This window comes from Dipteris shenzhenensis, chromosome 30 (genome assembly GCF_047967505.1).
Source record: "Dipteris shenzhenensis isolate YYH24624 ecotype China chromosome 30, Dip_SZ_1.0, whole genome shotgun sequence".
In the NCBI taxonomy this organism is placed as follows: domain Eukaryota; kingdom Viridiplantae; phylum Streptophyta; class Polypodiopsida; order Gleicheniales; family Dipteridaceae; genus Dipteris; species Dipteris shenzhenensis.
This window is the reverse complement of record NC_141625.1, coordinates 46,272,979-46,300,346: the sequence shown is the minus strand read 5'-3', so window position 1 is coordinate 46,300,346 and position 27,368 is coordinate 46,272,979. Positions and strand designations below refer to the sequence as shown.

The window sequence follows — 27,368 nt, the reverse complement described above, 5'->3', positions numbered from 1 at the left end:
AAGCTGCAGGAGTTACAGCCTCTGCAAAACTACAAAAAGTTGCAGTCTACTGTCTATTTGTGACCAAGGTGCAAGAAACTGTTTTTCAAGTGAGAATATCTAAGAATCCACAAGGATTTAGCTCTTGAGGTCAACTGATAAGTTGTAGATTTTTTTACAAGCTACGACTTTGCTGTTTATAGCTATGGCATCTGGTCTTTCAGTGAAAAGATATCGCTATTCAAAGACAGGGACAGCATGTTATTTTACCCAAAGTGGCTGTGAGGTATTGTTGTAGGAATTTCTCTTGCACAATAGTGAATTGGGAACTCACAGTAAATTACAGAAAGTGATTGGGATCTCACTTCAGTCCAAGGGTATTATTGGCATTTTGGCAAGTCACTTTGGCACATTTGGCAAGTGGTGAATGCTTGATTTTGTTGCCAAGGATTGCACACTTGAGGTGATGCAGTAAATGCCATTTCGATGCATTATGGATTTGCATTGGTGGATGCCGCACTGATGTTTATGGATAGTTGAGCTGGGCTCCTATTGCCATTGGTTGAGCAGGCATTGCTCATTTGGTTCAGTGCATCTCTTACTTGGATTGCCAGGCATTGGCAGGTTACTGGGCTGCATATATTCCTGTTTATGCCTCTTTATGGCTGAGTGCTTTTGAGCATTGGATCAGCCAGTCATGGATGAGCAAGCATGCTCTATCATTCACTCATCACTCTCGAAGTCAGTCTACTTGCAGGTACAGGATGGTGTACAGGGTGTAGACTGCCATGCATGTGAATTCTATACTCGTATATGCCAGATGTATGACCATGATAGTGTTATGTTACAGCATGATGGGCTGAAATGTCCTGATGGGCTGAAATACAGCCTTGATATGCACTCCAAAGGTCGATCAATTGGTAGAAATAGGTCATGTTCAAGGGGGAATTCCAATAGCAAGTCTAGCTCTCGGACTTGTGTTAGATGTTTCTATTGTGGAAAGTATCGCCACATGAAAAAGTACTGCTGGAAATGGCTAAGAAAATGCAAGAAGAAGAGCAAGGTTAAGAATGACAAGAAGAAGGAGAAGAAGCATGTTGAGCTTCAAGGTGTGGATGCTAGGGTTTCCACTAACAGTAGCAGTGATGAAGGCATTCTTTTGTCTATATCTGACACCTCCTTCTTGGCCACTTATGTACCCATTCTCGGTGATTGGATGTTAGACCCATGTGCTTCATGTCATATGACCCCTCATAGGTCATGGTTCAGTGCATATCAGGAATGCATTGTGGAGAGTGGTTTGATGGGCATTGATCATTCTATGGATGTCTATGGTTATGGGGATATCCACCTTGTTATGCCTAGTGGCTCTATTCTTGTTCTACAAAGGGTTAGACATATACCAAGACTTGCTACGAGCAAGATCAGTACTGGACAGTTGGTTGAAGCAAGTTATCATGTCTCTTTGGGTGATCATGCATGGAAGATTGCTAGAGGCAATCTAGTTATGGCTAGGGGATCACGGGTTGGATTCTCTTATGCATTGCATGTATCAGGTGTCCAGGATACGATGCTTATGATTAGTAAGCAACCATCAGCTAGTTTATGGTATGCCAAACTTGGACATATGTCTACTGCAGGTATGGAAGCCCTTACAACATTGAGATACATTCCTGTTATGGATGTCTCTCAAATTTTGTGTCATGATTGTGATGATGGTCAGCAGCCAGGATCCTCTTTTGTGAGGAAGACAGTCAGTGAGAGGTATGTTCAGCCATTGCAGTGGGTTCATAGTGCAGTTTGTGGGCCTATGCCTACCATTTCACTAGGTGGCGCCTCTTACTTTGTGACATTTATTGATGTTGCTACAAAGTACATATGGGTATATCCGATTCGTCAAAAGCATGATGTATATGATACATTTCAGTGCTTCTTGGGTAATGCTGAAAATCAGTCAAGAAAGAAGCTATTGAGGTTGATGACTGATGGTGATGCAGAGTTTACCTCTTCTAGATTTCAGCATCTATGTGATACACTTGGTATCAAGAGGGAGTTGACCACTCCTCATCTTTCTGCTCACGATGCCTTAGGAGAAGGCATAAATCAGATTCTATTGGATAGGATTAGTAGCATGCTACAATATGCAGGTCTTACCGAATGCTATTGGGCTGAGGCATGTAAGACAGCTGCATACTTGCTTAACAGGTCACCCAGGAGATCTCTGAATGGTAGAGTGCCATTTGACTTCTTGACAGGCAGGGCACCATTTTATGAGCATTTATGTGTGTTTGGCTGCGAGGCTTATGCTCATGGTTCCCGATCGAGGAGGTGTATCTTCCTTGGATATAGTGAGTCCAGTAGGGACTACAGGTTATGGGATTCTTCAACTAGAGAGTTGATACGTAGCCATAATGTCTATTTCAGAGAGGATGCTATGTTTGGACAGCCCAGGACTATGAATAGTAGGAGAGTGGTGTTCCAGGAGGGTGTAAGTGCACTGATACCTCCAAATTCTTTGCAGGGGCAGCCCATATCCCTTGGAGTGGGAGGTTTTTCCCACGGTGAGCAGGTTATAAAGTTGGAACAGCCACGATTACTTCCTGATTTTGGTTAGAGACGGTCAGATGTCTCGAGTATTCCATAGGTTTATACTCCTATGGGGATTGTTGATGCATCTTCTATGGACAGTTACAATTTACTCCTAGGATGTGGAGTGCCTCTTGCAGATGAGGATGAGGCTATGCATGGTGAGGAGGATACCTTGGCTAATGATGCCGGGTATGATCCATTGGCTGGTTATGCCAGGACAGATGTGGTTTATGCAGTTATTGACTCGGGTCATATTGCGCATGGGCAGGAATCATTGATATGTTTGCTTCGTAAGTGCCTCCATGGCCAAAAGCAATCCCCTCGAGCTTGGCTTCATAGGTTTGATACTGTTATGAGAGCTCAAGATGTGATGCGTACTGAGACAGATTATGGTCTCAGTATTCAAGATGTGATGCGTACTGAGACAGATTATGGTCTCAGTATTCAGGAAGGTGATACCCTTCTGAGGTTACTTGCCATATGGTTCCTTATGGACAGGGATGCTTTGCAGTGGGAGTTGCATGGTCTTGATGATGTTTGTCAAATACTTGGTTGTTTCAATATGGAGAGGGGGAAGTTACTGACTACTCCATTGCATGTATTGGCTCCATACCTTAAACACTGCAAGTTTGACGATCACAGATCAGTTGAGCAGCAAGTTATGGTTGATATGGCAGCCATAGTACTTCATGCATCCATGACTGTGTTGAGACTTGGTTCTCACATGTTTGCCATTGGGGCTACACTTCCGGTTCTTGCTTCCGTTGCAGTGGGAGTTGGTAGCATGATTATGGTAGATTTTGGCAGTAGGGAAGCGGTTGTGGACATCAGGTCCTTATGCTTCCAGGAGCTGCATGTAGGTGATGCAGGTTGGGTAGACCAGCAGAGGTCTATTGTAGGGCATGTGCTTATGGTCACAGGTGGTACAGAGACATTTTCTTTGCACAATGACAGTTCGGGTGCTATGGACTTAGCACAGGAGCACGTGGTGTGGTGGTGAGAGTTCACTCTCCTAGTGAGATTTGGCATGAGATCTTGGTTGACAGGCATCTACAGCTTGTCATTTTCTATCCTCCAAACCTGATGTCTGATAGCAGTGTCTGATAGCAGCTTATCCTATATGCACTTTGCACATTGTAAAGTGCCGATGGGCATATGGCTGATTGTATTATATGTGTACTGTACTCCCTTAAAGGCACACTGCCTTTAAGTGGGAGGTTGTTGGGGTAAAGGGCAGTGTGCCCACCCACTTGTACAGTGCCCATGTATACTCATATATATATGACAGAGGAATAAGCTGGAGTAGCTTTTGCTCTACCGCATTTTGGTGTCTCCTTACCCCTTTGTGTGTGCTCTCCTCTCTCACACATACTACCCACGAGTGAGTAGAAAAAGGACCAACATACTACCCATGAGTGAGTAGAGAAAAGGACCATTATACTACCCAAGTGCTCTTGTGCATGAGAGAAATACTTTGTCCAGAGTTTATCTACATCACCATCAAAGCCCCATAGGTGGACTACACAAAATCAACATTGGTTAATCTCTTTATCACTTTGCTACATAATACTTTGTGTACTATCTATCTTCTACCACCATATTCTCCCATATAGTACTAGAATAAGTCTCTAAACAAAGCTTGTATTTAGTAATTTGTTGTTGAAGTGCGTAGATTTGGAGTGATGGCACAAAAGGTAGCCACTAGCAACATTGTATCCAATGCTTTCCTTCCACCATTAAGTGAAGGAAATTTGGATGGCTCTATTATTCTCTCTAGAAGTTTAAGATAATCACTATTCTTGGTACTCTAAATTTATGGGAGATGGCCAATAGAGTTGAGTAGTAGCCCAAACCTACTCTAGACCCCAACAACCAAGGACAATCAATTCCAACAGATGTTGCTTTACATCTAGTCTATAAGTGATGATCCTATGTGTGCCATCGTGACTAGTGTGAGTGATTTTGTCGCGACTCTTATTCGACATACTATCACTACTACAAAAGTATGGACAATTCTAAGGAACCAATATGAAGTAATGGAATGAGACTAGAATCCAAAACTTGGAGAATCATCTTATAGCATAGAAGTTATGTGAAAGGAGAAAGTGCTTAGAAGTTCTTAATAAGCAGAGAGAATCTAAAAGATAAAAAATGGTAGTTGTGGGGATGGCAAAGATAATTGAAGATTTGGCATGGAGATGCATAAGGATTATGCCCCCCAAATATGATTGGTTGATGACATCTTTGAATACTCAGGTAAGATCCTCCTAGCCCTTACTTTAGTCCCATGTTGCTAGAGCAAGGGATGTGTTTGAAAGCTAAGGAAGGGGTGATGTAGCATTCATAGCCAATACAAAAAAAAGTCAAGGGTAAGGACTTCAATTCGTATAAGAAGAAGCCCTTTTTTTTGCTTCTCTTAATTTATTTTTTCCTTTTTTTCTATTGGTGCTACGTAGTTTCTTCCTTTTCTTGTTTTCTCTTATTAAAATATTTAAAGTAACAAATTTTAAAAAATCCCTTATTTTTCCCATATTTTGTTATCTTTTCCTAATTAAAAAATTTTTAACTAATTTTTAATCTACGCCGCTACCTTTTAATCTTATTCACTACCTAATCTATTCCTATTCTATCACTTCTTAACCCCTACCATTTCATTACACGCTTTTCTCTCTCCTCGACTCTACAACTACCCTCCATCCTAGACTATTTATTCTATGCCTCTCCCCTATGCTCCCTACCTCCAAAGCCCTTAAGTTGATGTTGCTGCAACGTGAGTACACATCATAATGCCTAAGCCATCACTACAAGTCTCCCCCTAAAAATTGACGATGCCACCCTTCACATCAAGATACTCCACCGACTTTTGTCCTAGCTTCATTATTCACAGCCCCTTGATTTTTGGCCATCTTGTTCCTTCACGGAATGGACTCACAGGTTCTTTTAAGCCTTTACTCCTAAGTTTCATTGCACCCCCCCACCCACATCCCCCCCTCACCTTTCCCTTTTTTTTCTCTTTAACCTTTCTCACCTAATTATTGTCACTCCTGCTCCTTGTTGTTCCTCTTCTCCATACTTTTTCTTTAATACTACTATCCATTCCCCCTTCTTTAGCTCTCCCTATATATATATATATTCTCTTTCCCTCTTCTCCATACTTTTATTCCCTCCCTTCTCTCTATATATTAACCTTTTCCTCTCCCTTCTATACTTTTGTAGCTTTTCTTTTTCCCTCCCACTCTCTACTTCTATAAATTCCCTCTTATCTCCCCTCTTTTCTAATTTTATTTTTTATTTTCCTTTTTCTTTTTTTACAATACCTCTTCTCTATTTTCATCTAAGATAAAGAGAGGGAGAGTTCTTGAATATTGACTTCTCTTTCATTTCCTCTTACATATATTCCATCTTGCAGATAGTTGTGTGGAAATGTAGAAATCTCTTAGATGTGTTGGTTGCATGGTTTGTGTAGTCTTTGGGTATGTTGAAAGCAACTGATTGGTCACTCCCACTTAGTCATCATTACCTACTCTCTCTTCACTCCATCTCTTTGCCACTTGCACTCTTCCAAAATACCAACAAAGTGGAGTACACTTTAATTGTCTCCTTAAATGAATATTTCAGTGTCCATGTGTATAGAATTATCCCTAGTAGTAAATAGTCAATCATTCTAAAAAATAAAGCATTCAAAAATGTAAAACTTTGTCTTTTGATGTTAGATAATGAGACTTTCTACTCAAGAAAAAACCAAAATTTTTGGAATTCTCTCTATGGTATTTCTATAAAAAAATGTATTGTATTTGCTTCATATGCACAAATTGAATGATTTTATACATCATTTTACTCCGCTCTCTCTTACTTTTCTTTGCAGACATGCACATGTCTTGTAGATTAAAGATACTAATACTCAACTTGCAATAACAAGTGGAACAATGAATTCTAAGGGACTTGTCCAATTCATCCTCATTAGACCTAGATAAGCAATCTAGTAAAAGGGATGAGAATGTTATGAGAACCTAGTAGAGGGATAGCCATTTAAAAGTAAGTGCCAATAGTGGAAGAGATACGATCAATTTCATTACATGAACAATTGAGAAACCAAGCAATTCAAGCCAAGAAATTATAAAATTTTGAGAATTTGTAGCCTTAATAGAGGTAGAGCAAGAGATGTATCATCAAATAGAGGTAGTGGATATCCACATTGCATCAAAAACAAAATAGAAATCAAGGCAATCCATCAACATCATCATTCTAGAGGTAATTATCAAAATAGGGGTAATCCTTCAAAAAATAATAACTTTTAAGGTAGACAAAATTCATCAAGAAATATGTCAAGCATAAAATTGTTATCACAAATTTGGGCATTAAAAGAGAGATTGTAGAAAGGAACAATATAATCAACAGGATAGCATAACAACAACAAAGGAAGAGAAAGAGAAAATTATCACAGACTAGATCAAGTCACTATCACTTTGCAATTTAGAAAAATGAATCCTATGGTCCAAACAACCAAGCAAACATGTGACTGAAAGCATGGAAGAATCAAATCAATAATCAAGTAGAAGCAAGTATACAATTACCATGTTAAGAATATAATAGATGATAATCACAACCCATGGGAACAATAGAGCATCATGGTCAAAACAACCAAGAAAACATGTGATTGAAGGCATGGAAGAATCAGATCAATAATCAAATTGAAGCAAGTATACAATTACAATGTTAAGGATATAAGAGCATCATCTCACATAATAGCTAATAAAAAATGTCTTATAGAGAGGAAACCGTTTGAAGGATAACAAAATCTAATCCGCAGTATTGATAATACACCAAATCTTATTTAAGGAATGGACAAACCAACCTTGTATAATTTCTTAGGCAAGAAACAATTGATAGATGATGTACTCTATGTTTCAAATCTTAGCAAGAATCTACTCTAAGGAGAAATGACAAGAAAAGAACTACAGAATCATCTTTGATGGAAATCAATGCATGCTTAGAGATGAATCAAAAGGATGCCAATTTGTTGAAAAAGCAATGACAAAAGTCTTCTTAGCCTCAATATGAGTACATGCAATGGCAGTAGAGTATCAACTCATACCACTCTCAAAATTATACCAAAAAAGATATGGACATGTGAACGTTAGAAGGTTGATATAGCTCCAGAGATATGGACATGTGAACTTCAAAACGTTGATATAGCTCAAAAATCATAATATGGCAATTTGTATCCCAAGACTCTAATTTCTTGAAAAATTACATGAAGCATGTTGCTTTGGCAAATAGGCAAAAGTCAGTTTTGGCATACAACAGAGCAAAATATCTTATTTGACTTGATGCACTCCACCGATGTATGGGGTTATGCACAAACCAAAAGCGTCAATGGAGCATTATATCATGTGATGTTTATTGACAACTACACTAGATACTACTAGTTTTGTTTACCAAAGAGAAGTCAAATCCATGTTTGGAAACAAGACTAGGGAAAAAAGTCAAGCAAAATGAGTGTCTTTCAAGAAGACACTAGAGTGCTTAAATAGCGTAAATTGGATTATTGCAAATTACTTGAACTACCAAGAATCAAAAGATAGCCTAACATGACTCATTGACACTACACTTCCTTGTGGGGATATGGTTGAACTCATTCTTATATTGTCTTTGAGAGTACTTGATTTGTAAAAATCCCTAAACCTTCAAAATATAATGAGCCTTTCTATATGATAGAAGCAATGATGATTGTCTTTATCCTTGAAAGTTAGCCATGTCTTGTAAAGGTAAGAGGTCAAATGACTTGCAAACCTTCATCCAAAATTTTCATTTTTAGGCAAACAAGTAGTTTGGTTGAGATATCTAGTCGTTAAGAAATTATTTTTAAACCTTTTAATGGAGAAGAATTGCATGAATAAGTAAAGTATTCTTTTCACATCCAATATATTCTAAAGATAGTAGAACATGTGGAAGTTATTTTGCTATTCTTTATGGTAAGTTGCATACCCACAAAGTAACAATCCTTGTCATACAATAGTTGTCAAATTTAGACCGATTCTTTCATGTTTCCAATGCAAGACTAAACTTGCCCCATGATCGATACCTCCTTATGTACACCATACACTTTTGGTTATCATATGAGGGAGAACGTTTAAAGCATAGGGGCATGCATGACACAAAATGTGTTATTGATTTCTTGCAACATAATGAATTATATATGTGATTATCCATTGTATATAGTTTGAAAAAAATGATGATTTTTTGAAATAATTGCTCTTGTATTGGAGCATGTAGGATTTTCCAATTTTTATAACACTCTCATTGCATCATTCTACTATTATGATACATTGTTGATGAACTCCCATGCATCTTAAAGTGTGTTATTATAATGAGACCTTATGAATATAAAGACTAGATTGACAAATTTAGTTGGATTGAAATTATGTTATGTTTTAAATGTTGTAGAGATATGAGTTTTCTTTGTTGTTCCTATGTTAGAAAAATTGATTTGTGTCACATTTGAAGTAAAAAGGTGTACATGTAGATTTTCTTAATTCCAATAGATTATCACAATTTTCAAGCTTGGTTGGTGTGTGACTATCAAGGGGAATAAGTGTTTTTCTTAACATTATGGCAAGTTTTTTTAAAGACAATGAGGGTGCTCTCAACGGAAGCAAGAACGGAAGAGGGAGAGAGAGAGAAACAGAGAGCCACACAAGTTTTGGTGGGTGCAGAACACCCTAATCTTCTTTTTCATTCATTTATATATGCATTTGAGTATTGTACATAACCAGGGTAAAGGCACAGTGACCTTTAACCCCCCACAACCTCCCACTTAAAGGACAATGTGCCTTTAAGGGAGAACAATGAGTGAGCATACTATCCAATGCCCATCAATACACGACAATACTCAAACCGCTGACTAGGTAGACTCTTCTCAGCATATCTGTAGGGTTATCTGTATGAACCTTAACAAGCTCTATGCGCTTGTCCTCAAGTATCTCCCTGATGAAATGGTACCTGACCTCAATTTGTTTGGTCTTTGCATGAAAGACCGGATTCCATGCTAGCTGAATAGCACTCATGGAATCACTATGCAATGTCGGTACACCTGTATGAATCCCCAAATCTCCCACTAGCCAATCAAGCCATATAGCCTCCTTGTAACCCTCTGTGGCTGCAACATACTCAGCCTTTGTGGTAGACAAAGCAATGCACTTCTGTGCGTGAGACATCCACGACACTGCACCACCTACAAAGGTGAACACATAACCAGAAGTGGATCTCCTACTATCCACATGCCCTGCATAGTCTGAATCTGTGTACCCAAGTACACGCATGTCTCCTTTACCAAAGCAGATGCACATCTCCTTGGTACCCTTCATGTACCTCATGATGCACTTAACTGCCTCCCAATGCCTCTTTCCTAGATTAGCCATATACCGGCTAACAACTCCCACTGCAAATGTAATGTCTAGTCTAGTAGCTATCATAGCATACATAAGACTCCCGACTACTAATGCATAAGGAACCTTGGCCATCATGGCCCTCTCCTCATCTGATTTGGGACTTATCTATATGACTCAGTTTCACATATGCAGGCAATGGAGTACTCACTGCCTTCCCCCCCTCCATCTTGAAATGCTGCAATACTTTTGTAACATAGTCCTTCTCTGAAAGCCAAAGGAGTTTCCTACTCCGATCACGCGTGATGCGCATACCAAGAATATGACCTGCAAGTCCCAAATCCTTCATATCAAAGGCCTCATGCAACTTGGCCTTTAATGTATCTAGCTCATAAGTATTCTTGCTCGCCAATAGCATATCATCCACATATAGTGCCAGGATTATCAAGCTATTATTCTTAGCCCTTTTAGTGTAGAGGCAGTGATCAATTTCACTCCTTCTAAAACCCTGGGATTGAATGAAAGCATCAAACTTCTTATACCATTCTCTAGGTGCTTGCTTAAGACCATAGAGACTCTTCTTCAGCTTGCAAACTAAATGCTCTTTGCCTTTTTCTTCAAAGCCTTCCGGCTGCACGATGAAAATTTCCTCATGCAAATCCCTATGCAAGAAAGCTGTCTTGACATCCATCTGCACAAGCTCCATATCCTCTGATGCCACTAGTCCAAGCATGCATCTAAGTGTGGTCATCTTCACAACCGGGAAGAATATCTCATCAAAGTCCACACCCTTCTCTTGCTTGAACCCTTTAGCGACCAAATGGGCCTTGTACCTAGGCACATCATCACCTGTGACCTTCATTTTGTAGACCCATTTACATGGCAATGCTTTCTTTCCATGTGGCAAAGAAACCAAGTCCCAAGTCTTATTCTTCATAAGTGAACTCATCTCTAATTGCATAGCATACTCCCACTTGCGTTGATCCTCGCGCATCATAGCCTCTCTGTAGTAAGAAGGCTCCTCGCAATCAATAAGCATCACATAGTCTACCCTTGGAACAAACCTATCAGGCGGTCTAGACACTCTAGATGATCTTCTCAAGGGCATTTCAGCTTGTTGTCCCACCTGCATATCAGTCACATTTGGCTCATCATTTCCGCCAATAGATGATCCATCATCTACCCTTGATTGTATACCTGTGGGAGTGCTTGGTGGTACCATTTCTTGTACATTTGGTGCATGAACAGCTTGCTGTCTATCAACATCTGCAGGTGGATTCACATCCTGGAAAGTGATTCATCTTCTTCTCATTGAAGACTATATCATGGCTGCGTATGATCTTCTTTGCTTCTAGATCCCAAAGATGATAGCCCATCTCTCCACTTTCACCATAACCCAGAAAGATGCATTTCCTAAACTTAGGATCTAGCTTCTTTCGAAGCTCTTTTGGCACATGTGCATATGCCTCACACCCAAATATACGCAAATGAGAGTAAGAGGGCTTCTTGCCACTCCATGCCTCTTTAGGAATACCACCATCCAAACTCTTACTAGGTGATCTATTGATCACATGCACTACAGTCTTCATTGCCTCAGCCCAAAAACCACCAAAAAGACTTGCATTGGAAAGCATGCATTGCAAACTTTCTTGAATGGTACGGTTCATCTTTTCTGCAACTTGATTTTGCTCTGGAGTACGAGGAGATGTGAGCTCCCTCTTAATCCCATGTGTATCACAGAAATGCTGAAAGTCATGAGAGAGATACTCTCCACCATTGTTAGTCCGTAGGCATTTAAGCATTATACCTGACTGATTCTCAACCAAGGCCAGCCATTTCTGAAATACCTGGAACACATCACTGTTTCGAGCTATAGCATAAGCCCACACTTTCCTAGTTGCATCATCAATGAATGTCACATAGTATTCAGCCCTGCCTAATGACCGTGTAGGCATGGGACCACATATGTCTGAATGCACCAATCAAGCTTTTCAAACTCTTTCTTTCCCCTTCTTTTATGGACTGATTTAGTCTGCTTCCCATAGAGACAGTGCTCACAAAATTCAAAATCAGAGATTCAAATGCGGTACATAACCCAAATGGCATAAGAATTTCATTCCATTCTGGCTCATGTGCCCCAACCTGCAATGCCACAAAGAAGTGCTTGGCTGCTCAATTATTGCAACAACATGATCAAATACCCTTGATACATGTAAGGGATACAAAGTCCCACACTTGGCACCCCTGGCCAAAAGCATGAGCCCTTCTTAATTTTCCAACTCTGAAAGCCAAAAGTGGTGTAAAAACCAGCATCATCGAGCTGACCCATTAAAATAAGACTCTTGGTCAACTTAGGCACATGTCTCACATGTTTAAAAATAAATGCAGACCCATTTGCAAAAGAAAACTTTATGTCACCTACTCCCACTATGTCACATGCATAGTCATTTCTAAGATGCACATAACCTGTCTTTTCACTGTCATAAGTGGAGAACCATTCCCTATGGGGAGTAACATGAAATGAAGCACCAGAATCCAAAATCCAATCCTGGGAATATGCATCATCTGAAGTGGTAAGCAACTTTGTAGATAAACTAGACATGAAGAGAACGTCATTGTCACTATCATGTGTGACTGCATTGATCTCCTCGATCTTCACTTTTCCGTTGTCCTCCCTTTGACTCTCTTCCTTTTAATTTGCACCCCAATTTGCATTCTTTTTCTTATCCTTTTGCTCTCTTTTCAGCTTGTAGCAATCCTTTTTCATATGGCCCTTCTTGCCACAGTGGTAACACTCAATGTTCCGTGCCCTAGATTTGCTACGAGACTTCCCTCTTTCTTGGGACTTCCCCCTGAACTGTGATCTGCCCCTTTGCACATTTAAGGCTGCATCCTGCTTATTGCCGTCCATAGACTTCTGTCTAATCTCCTCGGCCAACAAGCTACCCACAACATCATCAAATTTTAGTACTCCACCAGGTGTAGAGTTACTGACAGCTGTACGGAAGGTATCCCATGAGAATGGCAATGAACATAAGAGAAATATTGCCTTAGTCTCCGCATCAAAATTCATCTTTTGAGCCTGAAGCTGGCTGAAAATAATATTGAATTCATTCAAGTGAGAAGCTATGGAGACCCCTTCTTTCATTTGCAGCTCAAACAACCTCTTCATAAGGTAAACTTTATTAGAGGCAGTTTCCTTCTGATAAGTGGCACACAGTTTCTTCCACAAATCTTCCGTAGCCTGCTCATTTACTACTGTGAAATAAACTGACTCTGCAAGATAAAGTCTAATAGTATACTTTGCTAATGCATCCAACTCATTCCAATCATCCTCAAACATATTTGCAGGCTTAGCTTCAATCCCTGCCAAGGATTTAATCTGCTTCTTTTGAATAAGCACATCCATTATCTATTCTTTCCACAAAGAAAAGTTTGTCCCATCAAACTTTTTACTGTTGAAAAACTCCTTTTCATACATGGAAGAGGATGCCATGATGCAAATAAAGCAAAATCCCAAATGCTAGTGCCTATAAGAGAGAATCACACCAAATACCAGGTGCACCCAAATGTGTATGCGACAATAGAGTGAAATATCACCAAAACTCAAAGCTCAAAGCATCAAAATATGCAACTAACTCATGTGCATGTACTATGCATCCATATGAGCAAATCTGGCCCAAAAGAAAATGCCAACTGTAATGGCAATCCAAAATGCCAATAAGTGCCAAATGCCTCAAGCATAAACACCGTCCATGGGCATAAGCATCAATAATATCTCATCCAAGAGAGCATAACACTATCAATGCATCAACTGCAATGTGTCAAAGCTATCCCTCAACATAAAATAGCATCCATGTGCAAAGCGTCCATAAAAATAGCATCCCACAAGGCAATCTGGGCCTATCAACACATCCAATAAGGATCGCAATGTATTCAAATGGCCTATAAATCATCCACTGCAACCTAATGCACACCACGAATGAGTGCACATGGCTCAAACTGCAACCAGAGTGATCTGCATAAGGTATGCTCAAGAAATCATGGTCCCACGAAAAAGACCGCTAGAACCTGAGATGCCTCAAAACATGGGCGCCATTGCATAATCAGACTCAACAAGAAAATCTGCAAATATCTCTCTTCTGGCGGAACTCCAAAATCCCAACCGATGAGTGAGAAATGGGAGTCAACACTTATCCACTGCCATGTGGCATAAATCTAAGGTTTCAAAACCTTAGAATAAAAAATGCATAACAGAGAGACAAAATCGAATACACAGAGATCTATAACTCTGAAAATACTCCACCGAATCACGCAAGAACTGACAAGTAGGGGTTTTTGGGCATCCAGAACGCAATGGGACAGACGGTTTTGGAAACCATAGTCTCAATCACTGGGTCCAACACACGGACTAAAAAACGTTTTTGCTAACAGATCTGCAAATGGTTACTCCAAACTTGAGTTCCAACACTCAGGAAAAAAAAATGTAGGAACTGACACAGTGAGTCAAAAATCCAATGAAATGATCCCAGATTCAAGAATGAAGGTGTTTCCAAGCTCCTGAAGTGAAGTGGACACGAAAAGCAAGCAATAGTTGCCTCTATAAGTCAATACGAAGTCTCTGTCGTCGAACGGAATAGGGAAAAGCTTAAAAAATGACTTTTTCTTTGACAACACTTAACAGGCTCTCAAAACCACTTCGCAAAGCCAAAGTGACTTTTCCAAAGGTTCCTCCAAGGTCTCTACACACTCGGATGTAAGTAAAGTCACCCACAAAGCTTCCCACAGAGCTTCTCCTTCCTCCCATAGAGCTGCTGAGCTTCCAGGCATTCACGCACGCTCAGCTAAATCACCCGGACTCTGATACCAGTTGAGAGTGCTCTCAACAGAAGCAAGAACGGAAGAGGGAGAGAGAGAGAAACAGAGAGCCACACAAGTTTTGGTGGGTGCAAAATACCATAATCTTCTTTTTCATTCATTTATATATGCATTTGAGTATTGTACATAACTGGGGTAAAGGCACAATGACCTTTAACCCCCATAGAGAAGGGTGTTGAAGTTGCAGCACATTCAATTGGAAAACCTTTTTGTACTCTTTATACTCCCTTCTCATCATTAGGATCTCATGAGTATTTGTTGGGGTCCCTCCTTTACTTTATCATAGCCCCCCTTCTAGCAAGAAGAATCCCCCTTTTGGTAGTGGTAAAAGATTTTTTAATGTCTAAGAGAGTTGCCAGACCTTGTATAGTAGTAAGTCAAAAAATAAAGCAAACAAGATTAAAGTTGAAGTTACAAGGGCCCCTATATAGGTTCTCAACATGTAGAGTCAAGCGTAGCTCTTCCACCTATGATATTTTTAGATATATATTTGAACGTCCATGCAGCAATTTTTGAAGGAAAAATTTTAACCCACGTATGGTACTTTTCTTGTCCAAAATGTCATCTATCAAAGAAGCATAAAGTTGGATTTGACATGTAAATTTGGATATAATGCAATTACTTTACAGCTTGATGAGATATATTCCAAAGAGTAAATAAAGAATCTAAATGCGATAGATTCCATTAAAGCTGAAATTTCCAATTTGGACTAAAATTAGAGCAGTGATGGGGGGCGCTACTCATTTAGTGTTAATATTTGATCTATTCAAAATTTGCAAAAAAAATTCAAACTTTTGAGTGGATATTTTCTACTCCCTAAGACTACCATCTCCAAAATCAAAGAGGGTAAATAACTTTGGAAATAGCAACCCTTCCTTAAAAGCGAGATTGGGTAGTGCAATAGGTTCAATGCATCCTACAAATAGCATGATGAGGTAATAAATGCTAGGGGGAATCGACTAGAGGATCACATAGTTGGAAGTGTATTCCATGTGAGTTTTTTCATCTTGTAAGGGAACATCTTAGCATCACATAACATAATCTTGTCAAGTGTAGCTAACTTATTGGGCTGATGTCTTATGTTTAGCAAATAGATTCAAAATTGTTGATCATGAAGGTTTTGTTTGATAGAATGTTGGAGTTATCAAGAAGTTACTACATATTGTTTTTTAAATGCATTTAATTAGACCACTATGTGCACAATCAAAGTACCATAGCTTGTAAAGCAATAGTTGAGCCTCTTTAAGACATTTCCAACATATTGAATAAGGGAATGAGGTAAAGTAAATTTTGATTAATGGTTTTTGTTTTATGGAGAGTTCGTATGCTATTCATGAACTCTATGAATTCAACTTGTTTGAGTATGTGCGCTTGAATTGTCAACAAGCCAAAATTTCAAGGCAAAACGAGTCTTCTCCTTCATAAGAGAAAGCTACGATTATAGAATGACGAGTCAAAAATCAAAGCAACAACTACCATGACGGCTAAGGTTGTAAGTGTAATGGTTGATAAAATTGTTAGGAAATAATCATGCACTTGAGCTAAGTAATAACATATCATGGTCTTGTGCATACAGAAGTTGAAACCTAAAAATGGGGTTGCCTAATTATTTGTATAGTTTATTTCTTTTTGTTACACAAGAGTGTTCAATTCACAAAAGAACATCTCTTGGAGGCACCGATTAGGAGGAGAAGTGTGACAACTAAATTCAATAAGCTCTGATAACTATTGAGTAGGAAAACTTCAATAGTAAAGCAAATGAGAGTTATATGTTGGCTTCTTAAGCATAATGGATATGAATTCCTTGTTGTCTTTTGTAATGAAAGTCTTAAACTATAGTCGATTCTAGAATTTGCAAACAAACGCTTTAGAGGAGTAAGAAAGCGCTCCCAATTCAATAGTCATTGTATGACGAGGATTCTTACTTTGGCTTCTTGAGCATATCATAGATATGAATTCCTTGTTGTCTTTTGTAATGAAAGTCTTAAACTATAATCAATTCTAAAATTTGCAAACAAACGCTTTTGAGGAGTTTTTTCATAAAAGAAAGCGCTCCGAATTTAATAGTCGCTGTATGACAAGGATTCTTACTTTGTGGGTATCCAACTTATTGAAAAGAATAATGAAATAACTTCCACATCCAACATATGGTATGTATGTATGTATGTACATGCATGCATGCATGCATACATATATATATATATATATATAGAGAGAGAGAGAGAGAGAGAGCATACTAGATTTGAAAATAATACTTCTTCATGTTTACTTTATCAATCATTAATGCAATTTTTATCCATTAACGATTGTGAAATTTGAATGAACGTTTGCAAGTATTGACCTCTTACCTTGGCTTAATTTCAAAGATAAAGACAAACATCATTGTTTCCATCTATAGACACCTCATTGCATTTAGAAAGAATCCTACACTTTGCGTATAGGGACTACCACAAATCAAGTACAAGAATCGAGGTATTATCCAATATGCACAATAGATTTAGAGATTTTACCTTCGAGCAAGTCTTCAATATAACCATGCATTTTACATGTTCCCAACATAACACTATCTTTGCCATTTTGGATTGAATTCAAATTTATTATCTACCTTCAAAACTTAAGAGCATTGGAATTGTTGGGCAAATTTCAATATGAATTTGCAAATATGGATGACACAAAGGCTCTACATTTACTAAGGGAAACACAACTACATTTGAAATGGGAACTCCGACGCACAAACTAGGCAAAAATTGATTGTTCTATAAATTCCCTTTAAAACCCCTCTAAGTAAGTGGTCTTTAATTTATTTGAGTCTTGTAGACTTATCTATTCAAAATCAGTCTGAAATTCTCTTCAACAAATCCCCTTAAAAACCCCTCTAAATCATATGTGGTCTTTAAGAATCTTGAAAGTAAGGAAAACAACCTAACGGTTGGTTGTATATTCCCAATCTCTACGACAATGAACAAGACTCAATTTTCTAAATTTGCCAAATATCAATTGAGAAAACTCCTTAAAACAAGCAAAATGACCAGTGCAAACAAATCCATTGAAGCTAGGTGTGTGAAATGAGGTAATTGGCATCTACATAGAGGACTTGTTGAAAGAACATTATACATCTTCAAATCAACTAGGATGTGTCGTCCCTTAAGGTTAATCTGATGAAGCACCTTGATTAACCATCCTTCACCAAAAAACAGAGAGCCCATATGAAATGATGACATTATATGACAAGTATCAATGATAGGCCAATTGAACACATAAGAAGCAATGCTAGAATAGGACAAGAAACACATATTCGAGGCCATTTTCTTCTACACACCAAATCCCACCAACAAAAAACTAGTCTAGGAATTAATTTCAACGTGCAGTTCCAGTAGTTTTAGAAGGTCAACATTTTGGACTCCTTGCCCTCAAACTTTGGCAAATGACTTTATAACGTTGTGGGCTGCAAAATTCTTGCAAGAGACTGAACCATGCAGGTACACATTGTTGTGTATATGTATGAGCTCACGAATTTGCAGTGGTTTTTGTAGTTTATATAGTATATTCTGTTCTATAACAATTCAGGTTGCTGAAATCATACATGCTGGATCCTAGAAAGAACAAATGATACATGCTGGATTTCTGACAATTATGTAGGGAGATTGCTACTTGTCAGCAGATAATTAACAAGAAAGCAGCTTCTTATATGGTACAAAATTATGAAAGACACACAAGATTTTACAAAGATCTGATTTTTTCCTTTCCAACAAGTCAAAAAAGCTACAGGGTACCGTCGATACACTCATGCATGAGAAGGTGATGTGAAATTCTAAGAATACAGAAACTTGGATTTGAAAACGTCCTTGATCTTCCTTGATGAGCAAACCTTTCTGAATACCACCTTCAAGGCTGACCAATATACCGACCTGAGTTTTGAGGCCAGTAAAAACTCCAGTGCCAGCTTCTTCCAGCAGGTTCCCTTGCACTAATTCATGAGGCTCAATAAGACTTGTATGTTCTAAATTCTGCAGTTAAAGGGGTATCCACACCCATAACTCCAATGCCAACATTATGTTTGTATAAGAAGTTTTAAGAACTCTGCTTCTCTAAGACATTCTAACTTTTACAAGCACATATGCATACCTGTTACAGCTAAATATTACACAAAGAGCTAAGAGAAACTGAATCGTGGGACAACGGAAAGGCAAGAATGACATGAATCAATGCAGAGCACCCCTAAAGCATTTAAAGCATTTATACAACTACACGTACTGTTTAAAGGTACTCCTTCGTTCAACTAGAACCGTTGAGTGACACGCATAGGGACCTCAAGAATTCACAGGACGTCCACTCAGCTTTGGGAAAGGGTCTTGCTTGCTTAAAACTACAACTTTGCTCTTGTGGGAGAAGTACCCCTTCATCAGGTTTTTGTGAATCAATATGGCCATGATGCATTCAACCTGCTTACAAGAAAGTACATCCATTAAAGCAACACAACCAAATATGAGATTGGTTTGAAATGACAATAATGGTGTAGAAAGGAGACACAGGATGGTGGCATTCCAATGGTAATAGATGGAAAGCACATACTTCATCAATGTCCATATCTATTTCAAGCCACTTCAAAGCCTTAACAATGACATCCATCTTTACTTGATGAGCCTTAGTAGGGTCTTTCTGTTTTTGAATTGTGTATCTGCAAAGAAGCAACGACTTCAGGTACATATAAAATTTCAAGTCTTTAAGAAAGGTTTGTCTTTCTGGAATAATGTCTACTCACATTTTCTTCATTAGTCTTTGATAAACCTGGAGCTCCAATTTCTCTAAGACAAGGTAAACCCCTGACCGCAAGAATCTGTTCGAGAACATTGTCATTTTTAGTATGTGTGACAAAGATCCTTCAGGGAAAAGATAGAGGTCAAAAGGAAAACAAACCAGATCAGACAGCAGCCACTCGCAAAACACTTACTCATCTTCAAATACTTCTAACGCATGCCGTAGCAGTCTGATATCCCCCCTGCGGAGTGCTTGAACAACGTTCACATACTGTGAGAAGGAATAAAACTATAAAAATCAGTCTCCTTGTTGCTTTCCATCACTATCACACACTGGAATACAATCAAGAATGCGTAATCAGATTTGTAACAAAAGGCACCGGGATAAAACAATATAGAAAGTTGAAACGCACAATCCAAATTACCTCACGAAGTTAAACTGCACTGAATAGTATTTATCAGCCTTCTAAACTAAACAGCAGAATCCAAGACACCCATAGAACTATGTGTGCTCAACCCATTAAGCCCTTCGGTATTCTTTTTTTTTGGGGTGAAAAGCTGTAAGATTACAGTTGATCCAGCCACAACAAAAGGGACCACTGTTCATATCTTTCTACCCTCTTCTCTTAAGTCTACCACACCCAAAAAGTTGGGCGGTGGCATCAGGAAAAACAAATAGGAGTAATGCTCATTTGCCCAATTATCAAGGATGCAAACAGGCAACAACTTGCAATAAGAGCAAGCAGGAAAGTTGATAACTTTTATAGTAGTGGCCGGCTTCCACTCTACAAACAAAAGCAGCAGACTCTTGGGGAGTACTACTTATTGAAAGGGTTTCCCTACTTTGTGCCTGAACCATATCTAGAAGACCCAAACTTCAGCACATTAAATGGTAAAAGCCTCTCTGAGGACCTCAGAGATCACAGCATGGCATCTGCATGAATCCTGTTGCAACTGTTGCAATGGCATTAAGCTCCTAATGATGACTTCTCATGGGTCAAATAGACTGCTGTTATCAAGTGTTGACATCGAGCTGCTGAGCTCCCCGTCCTGCTGCTCCCTGCTGCCCTCCAGCCTGCACCCCTCTCCCCTCCCTCCCCGTCCTTCCCTTCCCCTCCCTCCCTCCTCTCCCTGCCAGCCCCTCCTCCCAGGCTGCTGCTCCCTCACCCGCTCCCTTCCATCCCGCTCCCCTCCCTCCCTCCCTCTCCTGCTGCCTACTCCCCCGCAACCTCTCCCTCCCTACCCCCGCTGCCTTTCCCCGCCTCCCCCTACCCCCCCCGCTTCCCCTCCCTCCTTACCCCCTGCTCCCCCTACCCTCCCCCTACCCTGCCCCTCCCTCCCTACCCCCGCTGCCCTCTACCCGCCCCTCCCTCCCTCCCTACCCCCGCTGCCCTCTACCTGCCCCTCCCTACCCCCCCGCTGCCCTCTCCCCTCCTCTCCCTACCCCCCCGCTGCCCCTCCTTCCTAACTCCCTCAGCACCTCCCTCCTTACCCCCTGCTCCCCCTGCCCCGCTCCCCCTACCAGCCCCTCCCTCCTTACTCCCGCTGCCCTCTCCCCTCCTCTCCCTACCCCCCCGCTGCCCCTCCTTCCTAACCCCCTACTCCTCCTACCTCAGCACCTCCCTCCTTCCCTCCCCCTCCCCTCCTTCCCTACCCTGCCGCTCCCTTGCCTGCCCCCTCCCGTCACCCTCCCCCCCCCCCTTTTCAGCCCCTTCTAGAAAAAAGAGAGATTTTCTCTTTCTGGCAGCAGGTTTTCGGACGGACAGAGCATATTCGTGTTTGCGTCGGCCATTCCACCTTGATTGACGAATGGGTTCCCATTCAGCCAATCCTCGACCGCTTCCACCGGCCGCAAAAACGGTCACCTTTTCCAAAGATGAGCTTCAGCAGCTCAAGACAGATTTAGAGCATGAGTATGCCACCTCACTCTTTGCTCCCATAAAGGTTCCCACCCCTCCAGGCTACAGGCTAGGGATTGGATGCTATTGGCTTTACCTGGAGACCTCGCAGGGCACCTCACCAATGTTCGTCTGCTTGGACGTGGGTTCTTCCAAGTGGTCTTTGATTCTTCAGAGTCAACGGGTTCAGTACTCAAGGCTAGTCCTTTGGCATTGAGCTCCAAGAGGATCTTTTTGACACCCTTCACTTTGGGTTTCGATCCGTGGGTTTCGATCCAGTAGAGGAAGATAGCAAGGTTACCTCACTTTTCATCAGATTCCCCGACCTTCCTCACGTTTACCATCGACTCTTACCGTCCATAGGAGCCACTTTTGGGTTGGTCACAAAGATCCCCCCCTCCCTGGCATGCCCTCTTCAGCAGCAGAGGCTGTCAGATCGGATGGGGTGCCACAAGTCAGGGTCATCATCTCTGACCCTGATATTACAAATGATCACATTATGCTTCAGCGACCAGATGGTTCCTTTTTTCGACAGAAAGTTGAGGTTGATGGGAGACGGGATCAGTGTAGGATTTGCAAGACCCTTGGGCACTTCGCTAGAGATTGCCCAAGAAAGAAGAAAAGGCCCAAACGGTTTATTCCGCCTTCTCGTCCTACTTCTTCTACACGCGCTACCAGAGCCCCCCCTTCTCGCCCAGCATCTTCGAGACCAGCCCCAAGACCTAGACCCTCTTCTTCAGGTGCACAGTACGATCAATACGTCCTGCTCTTGTCATCCCCCGTTGGATGCCTGTGAGAGTTGCTGACACTCCGCCACCTCTACGAGGCACCTCAGACCATTCTCAGTTACAGGCAGGTGATATTCCTGCAGGCGTAGATGTGGTTGCCCAGTCCCCCCACCTGCTCATGAGGAGTCATGAGGAGGGGCAACCCATTTCTTTAGGTCCTATCACTGATGTTCCTAATCAGCCCCTTCCCTCTGTTAGTCACACTTCACCTCTTGATAGTGGTAAGGGGGTTTTTTCTCTTACTCCCTGGAGTGCAGGGATTCTTCGCACTCCTATGCCAGTTCCCTCCTACAGGAACTCTTTTGCAGTACTGGCAGATTTGGCAGAGTTTGAGACAGAGGAGGAGTTTGTACCCTCTACCCTGGGGGAGCCGGTTATTGGGATTCTGTTGGATAGGGATTCCCCCTCTGCTGGAGTGGGGTTTCTTTCACCAGTTGATTTCCCTCCACTTGACAAGAGGACTCTTTCACAAGAGAGAATTTTCTCCACCACCAAGTCGGGTAGGGCCTTTCACACGGCCTCATCCTCCCGTCGATGAGGATCGTTAGTTGGAACGTTCAGGGCCTCAGTGGTATACCTCATCGCCGTCGTAGGCAGCTGATTCGTAACCAACTCCATTTAGGTGTTTCAGGTGGCCCCATTGATATCCTTATGCTCCAAGAGCATAAGCTGGATGGTAGAGATTGTGCCAAGTTAGGTAAGCTTCTTTCTGGTCATACTTTTTGGTCACCTGCCTTGGGCACCAGGGGAGGCATTTGCATTTCTATCTCTTCTTCAATGCTCCCCTTGGTCATTGGACATGGAGTCGTGGTCCCCTCCAAAGCACAATGGGTTATTTTGCTGATTGGTGGGCGTAAGGTCGCTTTCTTAACCTTTATGCACCCAACTTGAGAGGGGATCGTGTCCTCCTTTGGAAGGAGTTGCTCTCTTGGTCCCATATTGCAGATTCTTGGATTATTGGGCGCGATTTCAACATGGTTGTGATGCCTTCAGACAAAAGAGGGGGTAGGGAAGGTGGCATTCACTCCCTTGAGAGAGCAGCATGGGATGCCTTCCTTTTTCAGTTCAGTGGCAGAGATGTTTGGTATGATGATGCTTTTCACACTCAGCCACAATCTCTTCTGTTTTCTTGGTCGAACAGGAGAGTAAAGATGCCTATCCACGCACGGATTGACAGATTTTACGTGGATGATTGGGCATTGGACAAAGGTGGGACAATATGCATCAGCGCTGGGGTGTCCACTTCAGAGCACTTTCCGGTTGTTTTGGTGGTTTCAGAGCCTTGGGCGAGAGGCCGCTCTGCCAGTACAGGATGCCAGATGCCTTCTATGCAGAAGAGGGCCTCACAGAGGCAGTGCTACGGATTTGGGTTTCTCACCTGCAGGGTGGGCAGTCGTCCCCATCAGATGTGGCTTTAGCGCTCTCTAACATTAGCAGCTTTTATTATTATGTTGCTAGTATCAAGAGAGATGAGATTCGCAGGCGAGAGATTGCCATTCGACAACAACTAGCAGCTCTCCAGAGAGAAGAGCAGAAACGGCCTACAGATGCTTGGATTCAGGAGCGCCTTGCTGCAGCAAGGGCTCATCAACAGACACTTTTAGATCAGAGAGCAGAGTATGCCTTTCACGTTAGAGAGTCTTTCTGGACGCAGATTGGAGGTAGAGTCAACAAGCAGTTCTTCTCTACTCTTGGCCCTAGACATAGTAGAGAGAGTGTTTCGCAACTTGTTGACTCAGATGGGGTACTTCAGACACATCGAGGTGATGTCATGCAGATTGCTTCAAATTACTATGCCTCCTTTCTGACTACAGATGCTGATTCACAGGCCAGAGATGATGCTAGACAGGTTATTTGGCAACATATTCCTATGTTGGTGGATCAAGGTATGAGAGCCTCACTTGATGCACGCTTCACCAACATAGAGTTCAGGACTGCTCTTACTATCCTTCATAAGGATAGTTGTCTAGGGTCAGATGGACTTACACCTTTTTTTATTATTTTTTGGGATCAGATTGGGGATTACATCGCATCAGCCTTGGAGGGCGTTTGGGACTCGGGTGAGATGCTGGACTCACTCTCGGAGGATCTCATTCATCTTATCCCAAAAGGAGGTTGCAGAAATTTAGTGTCTCAGTGGAGACCGATCACCTTACTGGGCACTTTGTATAAGATCTTGGCGAAAGCCATCAGCCTGCGATTGCAGCCCATCCTGCCAGATCTTATACATGACACGCAGACAGGCTTTGTCCATGGCAGAAGCATTTTTTATAACATATTCTCATTTTGGGAGGCTTCTGAGTGGGCTATGCATGAGGGCCATAGACCAGCAATTCTACTCCTGGATTTCGAAAAAGCATATGACAGGGTAGATTGGGGTTTTCTAGAGGGAACCCTTCTTCGCTTTGGATTTTCAGATTTGTGGATTAGAGGGATTTCTGCTCTTTACAGGTCAGCCCATAGCCAGGTACTCATTGGTGGAGTCAGGGGAGACAGGTTTCAGATATCCAGATCAGTCCGACAGGTATGCCCTCTAGCCCCCTTTCTATTCTTATTTGTGGCTGAAGCTATGAGCCTCTATATTAGAGCTCAAGCTGATATTTTTGGGCTAAGACTTCCGTTGAGACAGGAAGAGGAGTTGCTGGACAGTGAGCTAGCAGATGACACGGCTATTTTTTTGGATGCCACTCCACAGACACTCACCTCTTTTAGGACAGCCTTGGATTTGTTTTGCATTGCAGCAGGGGCTCACATTAACTAGAACAAATCCAATGGTTTCTGGATTAGTGATGAGGATACTCTAGATTGGGCTGCTGATATTGGCTTTACTTGGATTCAGAGGGGTGTCTCCGTCAAGTATCTTGGATGCTAGGTTGGGGTGGGCATTTCTCCAGCACAGCAGTTCGCTCTCGTGTTGGAGAGCATCAGGAGGAAACTCCTATTTTGGAGTTCGGTTAGACTTGACCTTGCATCCAGAGTGGTGGTTGTAAACCAGGTACTGTTGGCTACAGCCTGGTTTGTTTACTCTTGTTGGTACCGATCTACAAGCAGTATCACTCAGCTCAAAAGACCTATCAAGAATTTTTTGTGGAGTGGATTAGATGGCACTTCAGCTGTCATAGCCAGGGTGGCTTGGGAGACTCTTATTCTACGGACAATCCTTCCAGACTCTGAGAAAAGCAGTAGCAATCCTGGAGGTTCCTTGTATGTTTGTCCAAATGGCCATCAAAGTGTGTATAGTATCTGCCCAGATACTGGCCATAGTCTGAGAAGGGTGAACCTGGGAGTCCTCCAAAGCCTCTGTACATCTTGCTCTCCAAATATGAGAGCCAGACGTACAGACTCTGAAAAAAGCAACCCTCCTAGTAGTAGCAGTCTTGGAGGTTCCTTGTATGTTCGTCCAAATGGCCATCAAAGTGTGTATAGTATCTGCCCAGATACTGGCCATAGTCTGAGAAGGGTGAACTTGAGAGTCCTCCAAAGCTTCTGTACATCTGGCTCTCCAATGCCATGCTGTAACACTAGCCAGAATCTCCCAAGATGTGTCTACAGAAGCATGGGAAGCTCTGAATGGAGTAAACGGAACATCCCGGAGGGAGCAGGACTCCACAAGGTGTCGTCAAACAAAGAAAGGTCATGTCCCTCGAAGAAAGCTTGTGGACCAATGAGTGACAACCAAGCAACTGATCCCCAGGTCATGAAGAAGGGCGCTCTATGAAAAATGCAAAGTATCCTAGCAACACCCTTCCAAATCGTCCTCGCCTGAGTGCACTCCCAAAGGTGGTGCTGCACTGACTCAACTGCAAAGTGGCATCGAGGACATGTAGGGTCAGCCCCGAACCTGGATCTCCACAGGTTCACTGCAATCCCTCCATGAATAGTAAGCTAGATGAATAACGTGATTTTCCTATTCTTGAGGGATTTCCAAAGTCTCTTCCAAAAGTTTTTCTTGAGAGATTTTCCTATCCCAATGAGGAGCTCTAGAGGGCCTCCAACCTTTACAACTGAGCTGGAATCTCCTGGCATTTCTGACCGTGTAACGAAAGAAGGGGATGCTCTTCTCTCGGTGCCCTGCATCTATCCACTCCCATTCCCCTGGATCCCACTGCAAGGATCTAATAGGGGAACCTCCATACAACCAAAGCCTCCAAGATCCAAGAGCCAGGAGAATGGGGTCTGGATCAAGATACCACTGTGAGTCTCTACCCATCTCCATGTATCCTGCAATCCTGACAGGCTGAAAAGGAGCCTCCAAGAGAATGTCCTCTGAAGATCTGTGGAGTCTGCCTCCTGCATGAACTTGAAAGACAAGGGTATCCTTATGTGCTTCCCGCAAGGCTATAACCTGCAGAGGGATACCTGTCCTCGTAAAAGCCCCCAACCAGGTGGACTCCGAAATAGGCAAATGGTCTGTATCCATCCACTCCACTGGTATGGTTGCATCTATCTGCTGCATCCTGGCTACACTTCCTCTGAGGTGACTAACTGAATGAGCTCTCTGATCCTCTGGAAGCATCTTGAAAGCTTTCCAAGCACCCATAGTGGATGCAGGTCCCAACTCCCATCTAGACCACTGCATATAGTGTGACATGCCCAGTGATCTGCCATGCTCATCTAGTATGCAATCATTCCACATGATGGGCTGCCTGTCCATTTCTTCACGAGAGGAGGGTGGAACTCTCCGAAGAGTACTTCTAAAGCTGTCCCAAGCTTTCAGAATGGCAGCCATGAGAGGTGAGGTAGAAGATCTGAGATGGGTTGACGTAAGATCTATCTAGGGCTGTCCATCCAATTTCCTCCCAGAGAAGGTGTGCATGTCTGTATACTGCGTAAGAAAAAATCCTTCCATGGCTCCTGACCAGGCATCAAACCTCTGACCACCATCTTGCAGAGCAAGACTCTACACTGCAAGTCCGGATCAATAATATTGAGACCCCCTTGCTTTCTTCTCTGACTCTCCTTCAAGGATGAGGTGGCATTTTCAGCCACCACCTGGGATTTTTGTTTGCTCATTCTGAGCTGGTTTTTCTCATGCTTGACATGATGTACTCCCGCACTTGAGCTTGCTTTGCGGTTTTTATTCATACTTAA

The 27,368-nt window shown here is 41.8% G+C and overlaps 1 protein-coding gene across 3 annotated transcripts in view; it reads right to left on the bottom strand.

The window, feature by feature from the left end:
• Positions 1-18,266: 18,266 nt before the first annotated feature.
• EER5 (proteasome family protein) overlaps positions 18,267-27,368 on the bottom strand; it is a 72,804-nt gene continuing 63,702 nt past the window's right edge. The window contains exons 10-14 of one of the 3 annotated variants that reach the window (XR_015543934.1): positions 19,786-19,862; positions 19,597-19,671; positions 19,407-19,512; positions 19,089-19,276; positions 18,267-18,841 (exon numbers count right to left, since the gene is read on the bottom strand). Coding sequence is in view for 1 of the 3 variants with exons in the window: in XM_087401450.1 (XP_087257576.1) it covers positions 19,145-19,276; positions 19,407-19,512; positions 19,597-19,671; positions 19,786-19,862 (390 nt within the window). In the remaining 2 variants the exon portion in view is untranslated. Of the gene's footprint in view, positions 19,277-19,406; positions 19,513-19,596; positions 19,672-19,785; positions 19,863-27,368 lie in introns of all 3 variants that reach the window. The other 2 variants (XR_015543935.1, XM_087401450.1) reach the window with 2 other exon arrangements.